Source organism: Arabidopsis thaliana, chromosome 4 (genome assembly GCF_000001735.4).
Source record: "Arabidopsis thaliana chromosome 4, partial sequence".
Taxonomy (NCBI): domain Eukaryota; kingdom Viridiplantae; phylum Streptophyta; class Magnoliopsida; order Brassicales; family Brassicaceae; genus Arabidopsis; species Arabidopsis thaliana.
Window position 1 is genome coordinate 2989991 of NC_003075.7, and position 14774 is coordinate 3004764.

A 14774-nucleotide genomic window follows, 5' to 3' on the forward strand; every position below is an offset into this window, starting at 1 on the left:
CCGGAATCCACTAGATCATAGCTCAAACTCGAGCTCATACAAGTGACCGTTACAATCGCTCACCGGATTACAGTCACTCTCAAGCTTTCTCTCACTCACCAACACAAAACCAGTTACTCTCTCTACCTCTAACTCTAAGCTCACGTCTCTCGTCGACTTGCGTAGTCTCGTTGTCACGCTTCTCTTATCTGTTTCATTCTGTTACATACTCAAAGAAGAGTAGAGAAGAAGAAGATACAGAGCCAATGATAAAAGACCCTTTTACCCTTCTAGTTGTGACTTATTACTAATCTCACGTGTGTGCTTCTCACGTGAGCCAATGAAGGAAGCTTGGGTCAAACCCTCTGATTGCTTCAGATACTTATCACACTTTAGCATATATCTTGAGATCGGATGACACTAAACCTTCAAATCTCCACCTTGTCATCGATCTTCTTCACGCTCCTTATCTAGCTTCTTGGATTCCATCTCCGGTACTTGAGCTTCACCGCTCATCTTGAACTTCACCGTTCAACTTCAATGCTTCCTTGAAAAATTGTTTCCTCAATGCATCTTAAAATCAACATGTCTTGATTCTACTTGAAGACTTCCTCGCAGCTGCTCCTTAGAACCCTTTAAACTTGCTCTAACCTTGACAACTCCAATCTTCACACTTCAACAACCATTAGTGAACATATCTTCGATGGAAAAAAAATAGCTGTGATGTGAATCACACCGACGTTCCCGAACCATCGACGTTCTAGTATCACTTCTTGAGTTGTGAACCAACTTTAACACAGACTTGTGTCAACAAAAAACTCATGTTTGCTTCACTTGTTTCCTTCACAGCCTGGATCCTTTTTTAACCTCTGCAGATCGATTCCTCGCTAGCCCTTTGATTCATTTCATGTGCACTGAACTTTGAATCAAATTCTCCCTTGAATCATTATGCAAAAATATCTTGGATCGCTTGTGCTTTTCTATCCTGAAACAGTCAATGATTCATCCTGCAAAACAATCTAAGCCAATAACCCGTTAGTAGTAAAATGTATTTAACTAGAGATTGTACTTACAGTGATTTGTTTGAACTTTGAGCATCACTTTGCACCGCCTATGTTACCAACAAAACATGCCTCCTAACTTTCACAGAGAAAGGAAAACTTCCGATACAACTCTTTTTGCTCAATCTGGTTCGAAACCCTTCTGAATCAGCAAACCCTTTCAATCCAACAGATTTGAACCCCTGTTAGCTTCTTTAAACTTGTCTCATATCAACACTCCTGTGACATGCCTGAGACTTCTCCTTTACAGCCCTTGAACTTCACTCTAGAACTTCTCGAAGTCGCTTCCTTGCTGCAAAAAAAACACTCTGCAAAACGTCCTCACGTTTGCAATCTTCACCTAACTTGGCACTTGCATCTTAAAACCATCAGAGATTAATCTGAATCCTTTCTTTATCCTCATAAGCTTCCTTTACATGTGCCTATTTGTTACTTCTTATGAAGCAAAAAAGGTGAACAGAACTTTTCCTTGTTCTACTTCTTCATTCTCATCCTATCTTGGATGAATTCTTCTCAGTTGCTATACCAGCTCTTATGATGAATCTTTTAAACCATGATTTATGCATTGCAATTCACGTACTTGAGGTGAATGAACCGCAGACAAATTCTTTGCAAGACCTTGCACTTGTCTCTTACCGTCTCCTAAGAGAATCACTTCAATAAACTTTTATCTTGAGCTTGTACTTCAGCTTTGCTGATCTTCTTAATCATGCAACTGATATACCAATGTCTGAACTACCATCAAGCATCCTTTAAACCTGAAAAACTTTCCTTTTAACTCCTGTTGCAACCTTCTTATGCTTGAACGTTTCTGACATCTCTTACCCGTTCTCGAAACTCTGTCTTCTTCACACACTTGACCAATCCGAATTATATCCAAACAGCAACTTATTTCTTCTCATAGCTAACACCTGATGCGTTGAAAACCCAGTATACTCAGACCTTGTCTTTGTACTTAAGATAACCGAGAAACTCCTCAACTCTAAAGCTCCACCTGAAATCACAAACCATCTTTTACGAACGTGTATTACTTCCCTGTAATACTGATGACTCCACCTGAAACTTTAAACCATCGATGTTGCTTGTATCTCTCGACATTAATTCTGACTTGCCGAGCGAACTGCCTCTTTGTCACTGTCTCTATAATTCTCAATCATAAAACCTTGTGCGCTTGACTGTATGAACCTTATCACTTGATATATCCATAATTCTTTCCACTTTGTAGCTACACCAACAGTCTCTTTACTCTTTAGCAGTTTGCTTCTAGAGAAGCTCTCAATCTGATTTTGTGATATTATATTGAATACTTTAGTCTTAGAGACCAACTGATCAACCACTACCTTGTTATAGCATTAGAACACTTGACTCTTCACACCCTTATACTGAATTTCTTCCACCATAACAGATGTCTCCTGGAACCATCTCACAAAGCACCACCCTTTCTTATTTGCAGAAATTCTCACACTAACTTGAATGTACCATTTCTGAAAACTCCAAAGAAAACACCCGAATGATGCTAGAGATTTATAAGCAGGACCTTTATTCTTGAGTCTTCATGTCTAGATGTTTCTATAACCAGCTGATCCATTTTTATTCTTGACTCTCATACTTAGCCATAAGAACCAGAAACCAACTTAAAATTTCCTTGGTTTCATTCTTACTGGTTTATACCAGTCACACCTTGATTTCCTTTTACACTAGATGTTTCTTCATCTGTAGACTGTAGTTGAGAATTGTTTGGTGCTTCTTGTGTCCTTGTTACTTTCTCTGTTTAAACAGAGAACACTAATACACAAACTCTTGCAGCCTTGTTTCATTTTTCCTTAAAACACTACTGCCACCAAACAAACACAAAACGATGCTGCAGCTTTAATCCATTTTCACTTGGAATGTCCTAGCTGCCACTAACTCAATGATGACCAGAATTTAACCCTTTGATTACCATATCCTTTTAGCTCTTCTTATCTCTTAAGAATCTGATAATTACCTCTGAGACTGAATCTTTGAAGAACCCTTACTCAAAACTCTTGTAATACCTTGAATTTTTCTGAATTATCAACCCACTTTGACTAAGCAGAATTCTTGATTATTCTTGAACGATCCTGCAAATTCTGTCTTTCAATACCGAGCCTTAACTGATGTCCAAACAACCATTAACCCAATACCAATCAAACAACCAAGGCGTCCCCAAGTTCCTAGACTTTTATGAGCTTCCAATAGCTGTTCTTTACTTATCTTGAACACAAGTTTGCATCAAAAAACTTCCACACTTCCTTAACCAGAAACCACACTAACCAAGTATCGAATCTTAGCTAAAAACTTGTGCAGTGAACATACAAACTTGTGCTTTACCAAATCTTGACTCCTTTATTTGCAGACATGTAGATACCAGAACATCACAATTAACCTTGTGACTTGCAGCGGATGCAAACTTAGTTTCACCAAGCTTTGAGTCTTCATGATGGTGACTTGATTCTGGTTTCAAGACTTCAAATCCAGTACTTGAACTCACACACTTCTTAAACCAGAAATCAAAACTTCTTGCTGGTGAATATTCCTCCACCTAAGCCATCACTAAACATTCTTCTTCTTACATCTCCAAAACTCGTAGTATCATTCTTTCTTTCCATCTGGACCAATTCTCCTTTGCAATTGCACTCACTAGCGAGTCTTTCTTGATCTTCTCGCAATGATGCAGACACAAAACAATTAGAGGAGATAACTTACAACTTCACAATCTTAGAAACTCGAAGTAGTCTTCAATACGATGAAACGTATCACCGTAAAACTTTCATCCTCCAAAACTCAAATAACATTGATCCAGACTACGAAGATCTTAAACTTTCGTGATCTCAACATCATCTCTTGTGAATTTCTTGGACTAGAAATCACAGTGATGTCAAACTTCAGAGTCTAGAAGAGAGAGAGAGTAACTTATCGACTAAACTGATTTCATAAACTTGAAACCATTTGATCCGGTTGGATCTTTCTCCGTGGAGGTTCTTTCCTCTAGCTACGACGTCTTCTTCCGAGAACAACCGCAGTCCAATTCTTCCTTCGCTCTTGACATCACAACATCTTCCGTTTTTCTTATCTTTAGTCACGATATCAACGAAACTTCAAATCCTCCGTTTCTTTCAATTCGCAATGCCTCTGCTTTCCATGAAATCGTAGAACATAGGCTCTGCTACCAATTTGTGAAGCCTAATCTATAATTTCCGATTAGAACTTGCGACTTAGTTTAGGGATTTGAAAGAAAATAGAAAAAACGCAAACAAAGAACACCGAGATTTTACGAGTTTAGGTTCCGGTGTGGAACCCTACGTCTCGCCGGAGATTGACTCCGGAATCCACTAGATCATAGCTCAAACTCGAGCTCATACAAGTGACCGTTACAATCGCTCACCGGATTACAGTCACTCTCAAGCTTTCTCTCACTCACCAACACAAAACCAGTTACTCTCTCTACCTCTAACTCTAAGCTCACGTCTCTCGTCGACTTGCGTAGTCTCGTTGTCACGCTTCTCTTATCTGTTTCATTCTGTTACATACTCAAAGAAGAGTAGAGAAGAAGAAGATACAGAGCCAATGATAAAAGACCCTTTTACCCTTCTAGTTGTGACTTATTACTAATCTCACGTGTGTGCTTCTCACGTGAGCCAATGAAGGAAGCTTGGGTCAAACCCTCTGATTGCTTCAGATACTTATCACACTTTAGCATATATCTTGAGATCGGATGACACTAAACCTTCAATTATGAAAAAACTCTACAAGAATAGTTTAAATTCTTTCATTTATTTATTTTCTAGGATTTGATTGAAGTCATCAATATTCCTTGTAAACTAAGAACCAATAACACCCCCTTAATATTTCATAATATTTTGACAAATATAGATTTATAAATAACTTGATTGAAACATATGTTATAGTACATGACATATTTTGATTTCACACAAAATAAACAATTAAAGTAAATCTGAAACTACGCCCAGAATATGTTGGTTATGTATTTGGACGTATATTAATTACTTGATTCTTTCCAAAATATCTTCCTTCTTAAGAATTTTGTTCTCTATTTATAATTTTGTTGGTGCAGATATGTAATTATATAAGATACCATTATATATTTTACGAATTTTATTAGATTTGTTACTCGTCTAGTATGTTATATAATTTTTAATTTTAGCAAAAATTTATCTGGCACCTAAATTTTGTATACTGTTAGATTAAGACAGGTAAACAAATAAAGTAATTCTTTTTATATGCTGAACACCATAAGAAAATAAAATAAAATCAAAAAATTATCAATTACTTAATATTTCATCTTAAATATCTCACATCGAAAATAGCAATGGTTTTTTTAATCAAAATTTGTCCTAATGGATTAAACATCATAAACACAATTCGTTTGGTTCCTCAAGCACACCATCCCTCCATTTTGCGGAGTTCAAGTCCTCTTCAAATGCAGTTTTTCCACAAAGTTATCTTTGCAGTTGTTTTTTTCTACCATATCCTCAATTTTTCTGTTGCTTTATTTGCATCTCCCAATGAAAGAGTGGCTCTAGTATACAATTTGTTGATGTGGCGATTGTCTAGTCCTTAAGTGTATTTGGGTTGGAATCCTGTTAAGGTAAAAGAGAAATATCAAGTGAGTATAGTTTCAAGATTTATTTGATGTCTTGTAATCACATTTTTACCATGTAATAATGAGAAATGTTTATTTTCGCAATATAAGAGAAGAAACAGAGAACAAAGGCATATATTTATGAAACTACACATTTAGTTCTAGAGTAGCATATTTATGCTTCATGATATATAACCCTATTCTTACTAATTTTAACTATGTTTTAGATATAAGTTTTTGAGTCTTTTTGTTATTTCTAGAGTCTTTTCATGTATTTTATGGAGAGGGACAACAATGGAGATGAGAAGACATTTTGGAGTAAAAGCTGAAGAAAAGAAGCTTTCTAGAGGAACAACTATGAGCTGAAGCCTCGCTACCGATCAACGATCATACCCAGACCTTTTTAGAGGAACAACTATGAACTGAAGCCTGGCTACTTTGCACTGGTAGGCAAGCACCCTTTCCATGGCTTATCTCACGAGCAGCCAATGGACCACATCGAGCATTTTGATGACTTCGTACTAAACATTAAGGCTAATGGAGTCTCTGAGGACTACTTACTGTGCAAGCTTTTCCCTTACTCACTTGCTAGGGAAGATGTTTCTTGGTTGAAGCAATTAAAGGCTAGTTCACTCACTATTTCTATCAAGAAGCATCAAGAAAGCCTTCCTGAACAACTTCTATGATGATGCTAAGTCTGAGAAGGTGCGGAACAAAATGTCTACCTTCACACAAAGTCAAAGAAGCATGGGTTCGCTTCAAGGAATATCAACGGGACTGCCCGCATCATGGCTTCAGCAAGGTACAACTTCTAGGTACCTTCTTTAAAGGAGTTGATTGAAGATACTATATGGCTCTAGATTCAGCGCGCAATGGTAACTTCAATACCAGGTATCCGACAGATGCTACATCATTGATTGAGAACCTTGCGTGCAAGAAGAGTACAAAGAACGCTGACTTTGAGAGGAAAAAGATTGCAGGAGCTGTTTCAAGGAATCAGATGGTTGAGGTACATGCTAAGCTGGATTCAGTTCATAACTTGCTTATAGGGAAGAAGCATGTACACTTTGCAGCTTAAGAAGAGACTATCGAGCCTGAGCTAGATTCAGAAGAAGGAGTCTTCTACATTGATGGTCAAGGTTACAGGAAGTTAGGACAACCACATGGCAACTTTAGTGGCAACATGTTTACAGGGAACCAGAGTTCTTCAGGCTTCACTCCAAAACCTTCCTTCTAGAAGACCTTTCCTTAGAAGAACTTCTAGAGTATTTATGGTAATTCATCTTACCAAAACTCCCCTCCACTCTCAGCCGAGAATAAGATGGAATCAATGCTTGAACAGATTCTTGAGGGTCAGTCCAACTTAGTTATGGACTTTGATGGCAAGTTTGATGCTATCTACACATATCTTAATGGGAAGATCCAAAATCTGAGCTTTCTCATGAATAAGCTAGTTGTTCAAATACCTCAAACTGCATAATCCATTAAGAGACAAGAAGGGTTTCTTCCTGGCACCCCTGATGCTAATCCTAGGAAGAGCTGCAATGCTATCATGGTCAGCATTAAAGAGGAAAGCTGTAGAGAGTGGGCTGCTATAGACGAGTTAGGACACGCTGCTGCAGAGTTGGTGTCGATCGACACACATCAGTGTCGATCAACACAAGGCAACCCGATCTGGGACGAATCAGATGACGAGACAGTGTCAAACAGGAATAGAGAGGATCGTTCGTCACGCGACGGTGTCGACCGACACTCATCTAGTGTCGATCGACACTAAACAGAACAAACACAACATGAGGAGCTCGCACCGATCTACTTTCCAGATATTTTATCAACTCCAAGGCGTCTTTCTAAGCTTGACAATAAGAAGTGCATTGCTGCAATGGAAAAGATATTGACAACCAATCCTTGTTTTGCTTCGGAGACTTCACATATCTATTTTTTGAACAGAAACAAATGGTTTGTCAAAAAGGGAATCAATTATGGAGAAAAACCAATAATCTCCAAGATATTGTGCCAACTGAAATCATCTGAGGTTACAAAGGACAAGCCAAGGAGAGTTGACATTGCTGGGTACATCCGTACTATCACTCCGAGTCAGAGATCCCAGAAGCTCCACGATCTTGGTAGCTTTGTTCTTGACTACTCGATATCTACTAGCAGATTCAGCCACTCCTTGTGCGATCTGGGATCAAGCATTAACCTCATGCCCAAGTTTGTTGTTGAGAGACTAGGCATGACCATCTACAAGCATACAAGGATTACTCTCCTCTTTTCAGATCGTTCCAAACAAATCCATGAAGGTATCCTCGAGGATGTCCCTGTGAAAGTTGGTAACTGCCTCATCCTTGTTGTTTCGTGGTCTTGGCATATGATAAAGAACTTAAGGATCCTCTCATCCTTGGTAGAGCTTTCCTAGCTATAGCTGGTGCTAGGATTGAGGTGAAGAAGGGTAGGATATCTCTCCACATATGTGATAAGGAGATGGAGTTGGGTATGGATGGTTCAGAATTCACATCGCCTATCAGTAGCATTGCCACCAACAAGAACAAGTCTTCTCTGGCTGCTCAGACTTCACTTTTAGAGCCAACAACAGAGACCCCTACAGCTTAGCCCGCATATGAGATTTGCAGAGAACCAGTGTCAATCGACACCACACCCCTTGTCGATTGACACCATCGCGATAGATGCTTCTGCACCTCCTTTAGAGCCCACACCTATTTCAGTTCCCTGTGATAGGTACTACACTATCTCTTCTCTTACTGTTCCTTTGATTATTTCTTTATATTGTTCGAAGTGTGCTTCACCGGTAAACGAGCATCGAGTTTCCCGAAAGCTAATTTTTCTGTTGATCTTGCAGGAAACGGAGAGAGTATCGAATCGACACAAACAACTGTGTCGATCGACACCAACTGCTGTACAAGGCCGATCTGTTTACATACCGCCTTGGAAGGCGCGAATGCAGCACAAGTCCTCCACCCCTCCATCCAAGTCCTGAACTCCTCCAAGTGAACCTATTGACTCTAATTAAGCGCTTAGTGAGAGGGAACCGAGTGGTATGATTTTTTTTCTTTTTATTTCTTTTATTTTTGGTTTATGTTTTCTTCTCTCTTCGGATTTGAATGCCACTGGGGACAATGATATTTAAGTCTGGGGGAGGCGCTTATTAACTATGCTTTTATTTTTGATTCTTATTATTTTTTGTGTTTAGAGTTATGAGTCATTTTATTTTGTTTTCTAAAAAAACATTTTTGTTTAGTCTAATTAGAAATCATGATCTATATTTCTTTAGATTATTTTCTGGTTGATGAATGCAGAAGGGTCAACTCAATCCGACTATTGGAAAATCCAGATAGCAAACCGACAAAGTTGAGGATATCCTGGTTTCCAACACAATCCATTACGGGTGGATCTAATCACACTGCTCTTCCATTTACCTCATCATAACGGTTAGTATTCATAGAACTTGACGTTTTGTTCATACCTGTTATTAAGACCTATGTGAAAAAGGAAAGTATTCCTCTCCCCTTATAAAAAAAAAAAAAAAAAAATGATATGATTTTCGGTAGTGTATAACGGTAGGAATGTTTTCCATGAACCAATTATTATACATTATTAGGAATGATCAATTACAACGGTTGGAAATATGGAAATATGTCAACGGTGTCAATAAGTCTGGGACGAGAAACAATACCAGAAAAATATAAAGAACGGTCGATTTATCATGGTATATTACAGGAATGAGTCTAGAAGGTTCTTGAATATTAGCTTGCTTGATGAGACCCAGCGATGAAAGCAAGGTGGATATAGTTGTGGAACTTAGGTATGGAATCTAGAATGTTGTGTAAACTTGTAGAGAAGTACATGTTGGTTAGGATTTGATTAGAATTACTAGGCATATGAATTTGGTTAGAATGATCATGGCAATAGACTATGTTGGGAGTTCCTTTGTTTTTAGAACCTCTTCCACGGGTTCGGCTTTTGTGTTTTGTTTGAGGGCAAGCAAAAGCTAAGTCTGGGGAGTTGAGATAACCCTATTTTTACTGTTTTAACTATGTTTTAGATATAGGTTTTTGAGTCTTTTTGTTATTTCTAGAGTCTTTTCAGGTATTCTATTGAGAGGGACTACAATGGAGATGAGAAGACATTTTGGAGCGAAAGATGAAGAAAAGAAGCTTAAGGACGAATTCACTTTCAAATCCAGTCGAGAGTATCGATCAACACACTCTTGGTGTCGATCAACACCAGTTGCGGCCCAGAGAAATCCATGATGCTTTTAAGTTTGAAGAATTGAAAATTTGACCCAGAAGACTTCCTTATTTTCGTTATTAGTCCCTGCACATTTTTAAGGTCATATATATAGTTTTAAAAGTCATTGTTTAGACATATCAAGCTTTTTATCAAGCTTTCTATCAAGCTTTTTATCAAGTTTCCTAGCAACCAAGCTATTCATCCCATGTTTTCAGAGTTTCATCAGATTTTCAATAACTGTGAAGAAATCTTTTCTAACTCTTTTCTCTACTGATTTGTTTATGCTTTCTTACTCATATATGTTGTGTATTTCATCCATCATGTCTGAGCAGTATGCTTGTTAGGGATAGGGTTTCTCACTAGGGATTCATATGATTTAGTAGATCGCCCCCTTTGCTTGGTTATTTGTAGGATTCTTCATCTTTAGTTGTTCTTAATGCTAGTTCTAGAGTAATTAACTAGAACTTGATTCCAGATAATAGATATACCCACCATAGGTATCTGTTACCAGAACTACTATTTGAAGAGGCTGGTTTATAGGTGTGTAATAAGAATCGGCCTATCTACTAAGGTGAACTTATCAAACTCGGTTAGCATGCATGTTTAGGTATAGGATTTCACGGCACATCACCGGAAATCTTAGCTCTAGGCATAGTGAGTTTCATGGAACATCACCGGTTATTCTGATATTAGAGTTTGAGTTTAAGAACAGTTGGATAACAACCTAACGATATCTAGACCTACTAATCATTGGTTCCTGAAAATACTCTAAACTTCACAACCAACAAACCTGCTTTTTGCTTACTTTACTTTCTTTTTATTTTTTCTTACACTCTTCTAGCTTAATCTTGATACTTAGCTCATTGTGTGAACAAAAGAACTTTGTGGAATCCGACCTTTAAATATTGTACTCAATCTGTTATTTGAGAGAGAGGTTTTAAGGCAATTTGAACTATATCACTTCACATGAATCAGAAACGAAAGTGCTTAAACAAAACATAATAATCACTTTGTGGCTTTTTAAACAAATTAATATTTGTTACAGAGTCTTAGATTGATTGATATAACGTTAGGGGATCACCAATACGGAAGTAGAGTCATATTGTAGGCGCAAGAACCATGAGAATTGTAAAGAAATCGATGTTTGTAAAAATTAGTTTTGTCATGCTTAACGGTCTAAATCAAATGACACATACCATGACTATAGCGATTCTGAACCGTTTTAGAAATAGCCTGGGTAGAATCGTACAGGTGACAAGTACTTCGCACGGGCCGATCCAGGTTTAAGCACCAAACTCGTCCCTCCAACCTGCCCACGCATAGTACCGTCCCTCCAAATCCCAATATCCGGCTTGCCAACCTTTTACCGGGAAAGGGAGTTATGCGGTTCAGACAAAACCTTATATCATCAACCATCCCCATTTGTTTTTAGAAAACCTTTTTATACATAGTATAATATGATAAAAATCGCACAAACAATCATATAAGGTTTCCGGGGATCCCGTTTCACAATACATAATACACAATAGTAGTCTTTACATTTATACCCAACAATCTACACCAAGAACCTATTGTCCCAACGACCCTCTATGGTTTTTCCCCCTAAGGTCACCTGCAACAGAAATGGTGGAATCATGAATATAAGTACTCAATGAGTTCGGCGCCTAATCTCAGAAGCTAAACAACCCAACCCATAACAATAAACGTTAGTTAAGCAACAAGCAACAAGCAATCAATATGCAATAATAATGCAATATAATGGATGCACGGGTAAATGATAACAATGCAATCATATGGCCATGTGAACGATCCTTCCCATCAAACCAAGTGAACAATCCGCTATTAGCCACCAAGTCTACAAGCGATGTACCACATGGGACTACCACAACATGTATCCTCGTTGCATCGTCATGCAACACTCGGCCCCTTGGGAGCGACCTAGTCTCGCTGAGTCGAACAAAACAGGGAAGCGCACTCGAACACCACAAACTCTATATGCATTTAACTAAGCTACGACAAAGTGTACTTGAAGCATCAAGCATACATGACGTAAATGATAATTCTTATTAATTCTATGATCAATCAACAACAACATCAACAAGCACATAATCATCAAAGCAAGCACATAAGGTAACTCATGTGCCACCACACATGCTTCGGAACTCACTATGATTAAGCGGATCGGATGAGAGTGATCACTTAGCGGAATGACAACGTCGATCGGGAACTTCTGGTTGATCGCGAAGACTTCATCTACCTTCGGAAACTGATCGTCGGATGGTTCATGGAAACTGCTACACCGTTTGGAATTCAGTCGTCCACCTCTACCGTCGGCTTCAGGAGCGGTCGTCACTTCACGAAGATTTTGAATCTATCTCTCTCTCTCTCACGATTTCTGTTTAGCTCCAAAGCCTTTGTTCTACTTATAGAGGAGGAGATTCGACCCATGATGGACAAATGTCGTGTCTTAGGTGACGCAAAACCCACAAGGACACTCTTCCTCTGATTGGCTTGGAGTTTGCGTCGTCCAACCCTATGGGACACGCCACCTTGTCATTGGGTCATAGTTTGTGTCGCCCAACTCATGGCAACACTCGTTCTCCATGATTGACTCGATGTTTGTGCGGCGAAGCTCATCATTACCTCGTTTTGTCCAAAAGAGGTAACTTGCCCAACGATTCGCTCAGAACTGAAATATTGCCTTGATTTCGCCCAAGGAAGATAACTTATACCATGGGCAATATCTTTCTTTTGATTGGGGCAGAGATATAATCATTGTGTCGATCCTGTAAATAAGGTGGACTTTCTCTCTCCGACCAATGATTACTTTTCTTACGCTTTTTCCTCGATTTTCGGAATTTATGCTTCAAATATTTCTCTAAATTCGACCGTTCCAAGAATCATCTAGGCCACAAGTTAGGCCGTCCTCAACCATGGAACGCTCACATGGGAGGGTCACAGCATTCCCCAGTTCCATGACCAAAACTGACTTAGTCAAGTAAGAGGATTTTACTTAGCATTCCAATTATAAGTCTTTTCCCAAGACCTTACAACCCCTTGGCATATAACTCCGACTCAAAATTTCTTACCACAACCGCCCCTATAGTCAATGACCGGGTCACTACATTCACCCTCTCATTATAATTCGTCCCGAATTCCCAATGAGATAAATTGTCGACGTTCTTAACTTGGTTAGAACTTTCACTTTTTCTGTGGGGATCCAGCAAGCCAATCTTGAAGGTCTTCTCCTTCTCGATTGAACTTCGCGTGAGCATGACAAGGCAAGTCCGCGATCTTTTCTCTCGATCCGGTTCCTTTCATTCCACCATGCCATCTTATAACTGGTCGTCTAATTCTCAAAGATTCTGTTACTTGAGACTTAAACTCTGGTACAGGTGCTGAACATCCTCCAACAATCCAAGTTGTGCAAGTGTGGTCAAGCATGGATAACTCGTGCTACAAAACTCTAAGTTTGAAGAGCCTGATATATTCCTCAGCAGGCTATACATCAGGTTTGTGCAGAAGTTTGGTGGCTCAGTGAGTATGCTCAGGCATGTACTCGTCTTCCTGATCCTCATCTATAAGCTCATACCTCTCTGTCATTGCTCTCTTCCCTCGAGCTATCTCAGCTTTTCTTCTGAAGCTATCATATTCTCTGTTCTCTCTCTAGCCTCGAAGATGACGACTCTATCTCATCCATGTTGTAGTCTGGATCAACTGAAGAACTACCACTGTAATTACTCATGATTCTCCTGTAGAAGATTTAGAACTCAAAACTCAAATGTCAATATATTAGTCTCAAAGATAACAATGAAACCAAAATTGTTATCAACAGGCAATGAAATGGACCGAATTGGACGAGTACAATCTTGTACTCGAGTAAACTAAGCTGTTCCCGAGTTCCTTTTACACGAATTGGATCGAGTAATGTAGAGACCGCGGTTGAATAACTTTTCTGAAGTCGAGTGGGTCTGCCGATTTGCTAGTACCAGCGGTGGAGTGGTTCCTCAGTGAACCGGAATTGAAGCCTGGAATCTTGAAACGTGAAGCTTGGTCGAGTGGTCGGCTCCAGGAGGTCGAGTGAAACGTTGAGGTCGAGTTCAGCCGGTAAAGTCCAGAGGTCGAGTAATCCTTCGGTGAGCCGGAATTGGTATGGTCGAAACTACAAGTCGACGGTCTAGTCTTCTCTTTGTAATTGAGTAGTCCCTAAGACTTCGATGGTGAACGAGGTAGGGACTCGACTGCGGCGGCGCAGAGGGATCCGAGTAGATTGAGAACAGAGTAACGGTGAACAGCAAGGTGAGAAGGTCGAGTAAAGAAGCAAATGAACTCGGTGACGGCGGCGAAGCGGTCGAGTGCCTTTCCAGTGGTCGAGTAATCTGATGGGGTCAAGTGCGATACAGTGAATCGTGGTGAGGTGCGTTGAGGAAGAAAGGTTGAATTAGGTCGAGTGGTTGAAAAATGAAGATAGGTAGGTCGAGTGATTTTCGAAAGATGTGGTGGAAGTTGAGTTTGACATTCTCTCTCCATCTTATTTTTAGTGCGTGGTTCACACTCTGTTGACTGAGAAAAACTGCAGAAAATCTACTGTAAATTGCAGGAAATCCTTTAAAGTCTCTGTAGCTCTTGTTGGTCGAGTACAAAGATGATTAAAATTTTTTTGGGTTTTAAACATCACATATACTTGACTGATGTACTCGAATTCAGGGGCTCCCGATGCAACAGAAAACTTTCAAAATTTTGCACTCCACCAGGCAATACACTCGATCTCCAGGTCTTCTGTAGAGTAACAGTTTTGAATTTTTACTCTATCTCCACGTTGTTCCTTTGTTCTTGAGAACCACAAACACAACTAAGAC

The 14774-nt window shown here is 39.3% G+C and overlaps 2 protein-coding genes and 2 pseudogenes across 4 annotated transcripts; 2 read left to right on the plus strand and 2 right to left on the minus strand.

The window, feature by feature from the left end:
- Positions 1-15: 15 nt before the first annotated feature.
- AT4G05631 (uncharacterized protein) lies at positions 16-2628 on the minus strand (the record flags this gene model as incomplete). The annotated part of the gene is made up of 10 exons (NM_148244.1): positions 16-198; positions 580-645; positions 1121-1222; positions 1621-1682; positions 1765-1790; positions 1866-1879; positions 1952-2034; positions 2149-2320; positions 2402-2524; positions 2578-2628. The coding sequence occupies 10 exons, from the start codon at positions 2626-2628 to the stop codon at positions 16-18; spliced, it is 882 nt and encodes a 293-aa protein (NP_680610.1).
- Positions 2629-5436: 2808 nt separating this feature from the next.
- On the plus strand, positions 5437-9918 carry AT4G05635 (annotated as a pseudogene; the record flags this gene model as incomplete). Its single annotated transcript has 1 exon — positions 5437-9918.
- A 1755-nt stretch (positions 9919-11673) lies between these two features.
- Positions 11674-12421, plus strand: AT4G05632 (uncharacterized protein; the record flags this gene model as incomplete). Its single annotated transcript, NM_148245.1, has 2 exons — positions 11674-11964; positions 12119-12421. 2 exons carry the CDS (start codon positions 11674-11676, stop codon positions 12419-12421), a joined length of 594 nt encoding a protein of 197 aa, NP_680611.1.
- A 27-nt stretch (positions 12422-12448) lies between these two features.
- Positions 12449-14445, minus strand: AT4G05633 (annotated as a pseudogene; the record flags this gene model as incomplete). The annotated part of the gene is made up of 8 exons: positions 12449-12558; positions 12805-12904; positions 13005-13176; positions 13288-13371; positions 13475-13552; positions 13599-13667; positions 13853-14077; positions 14153-14445.
- Between the last annotated feature and the right edge of the window lie 329 nt (positions 14446-14774).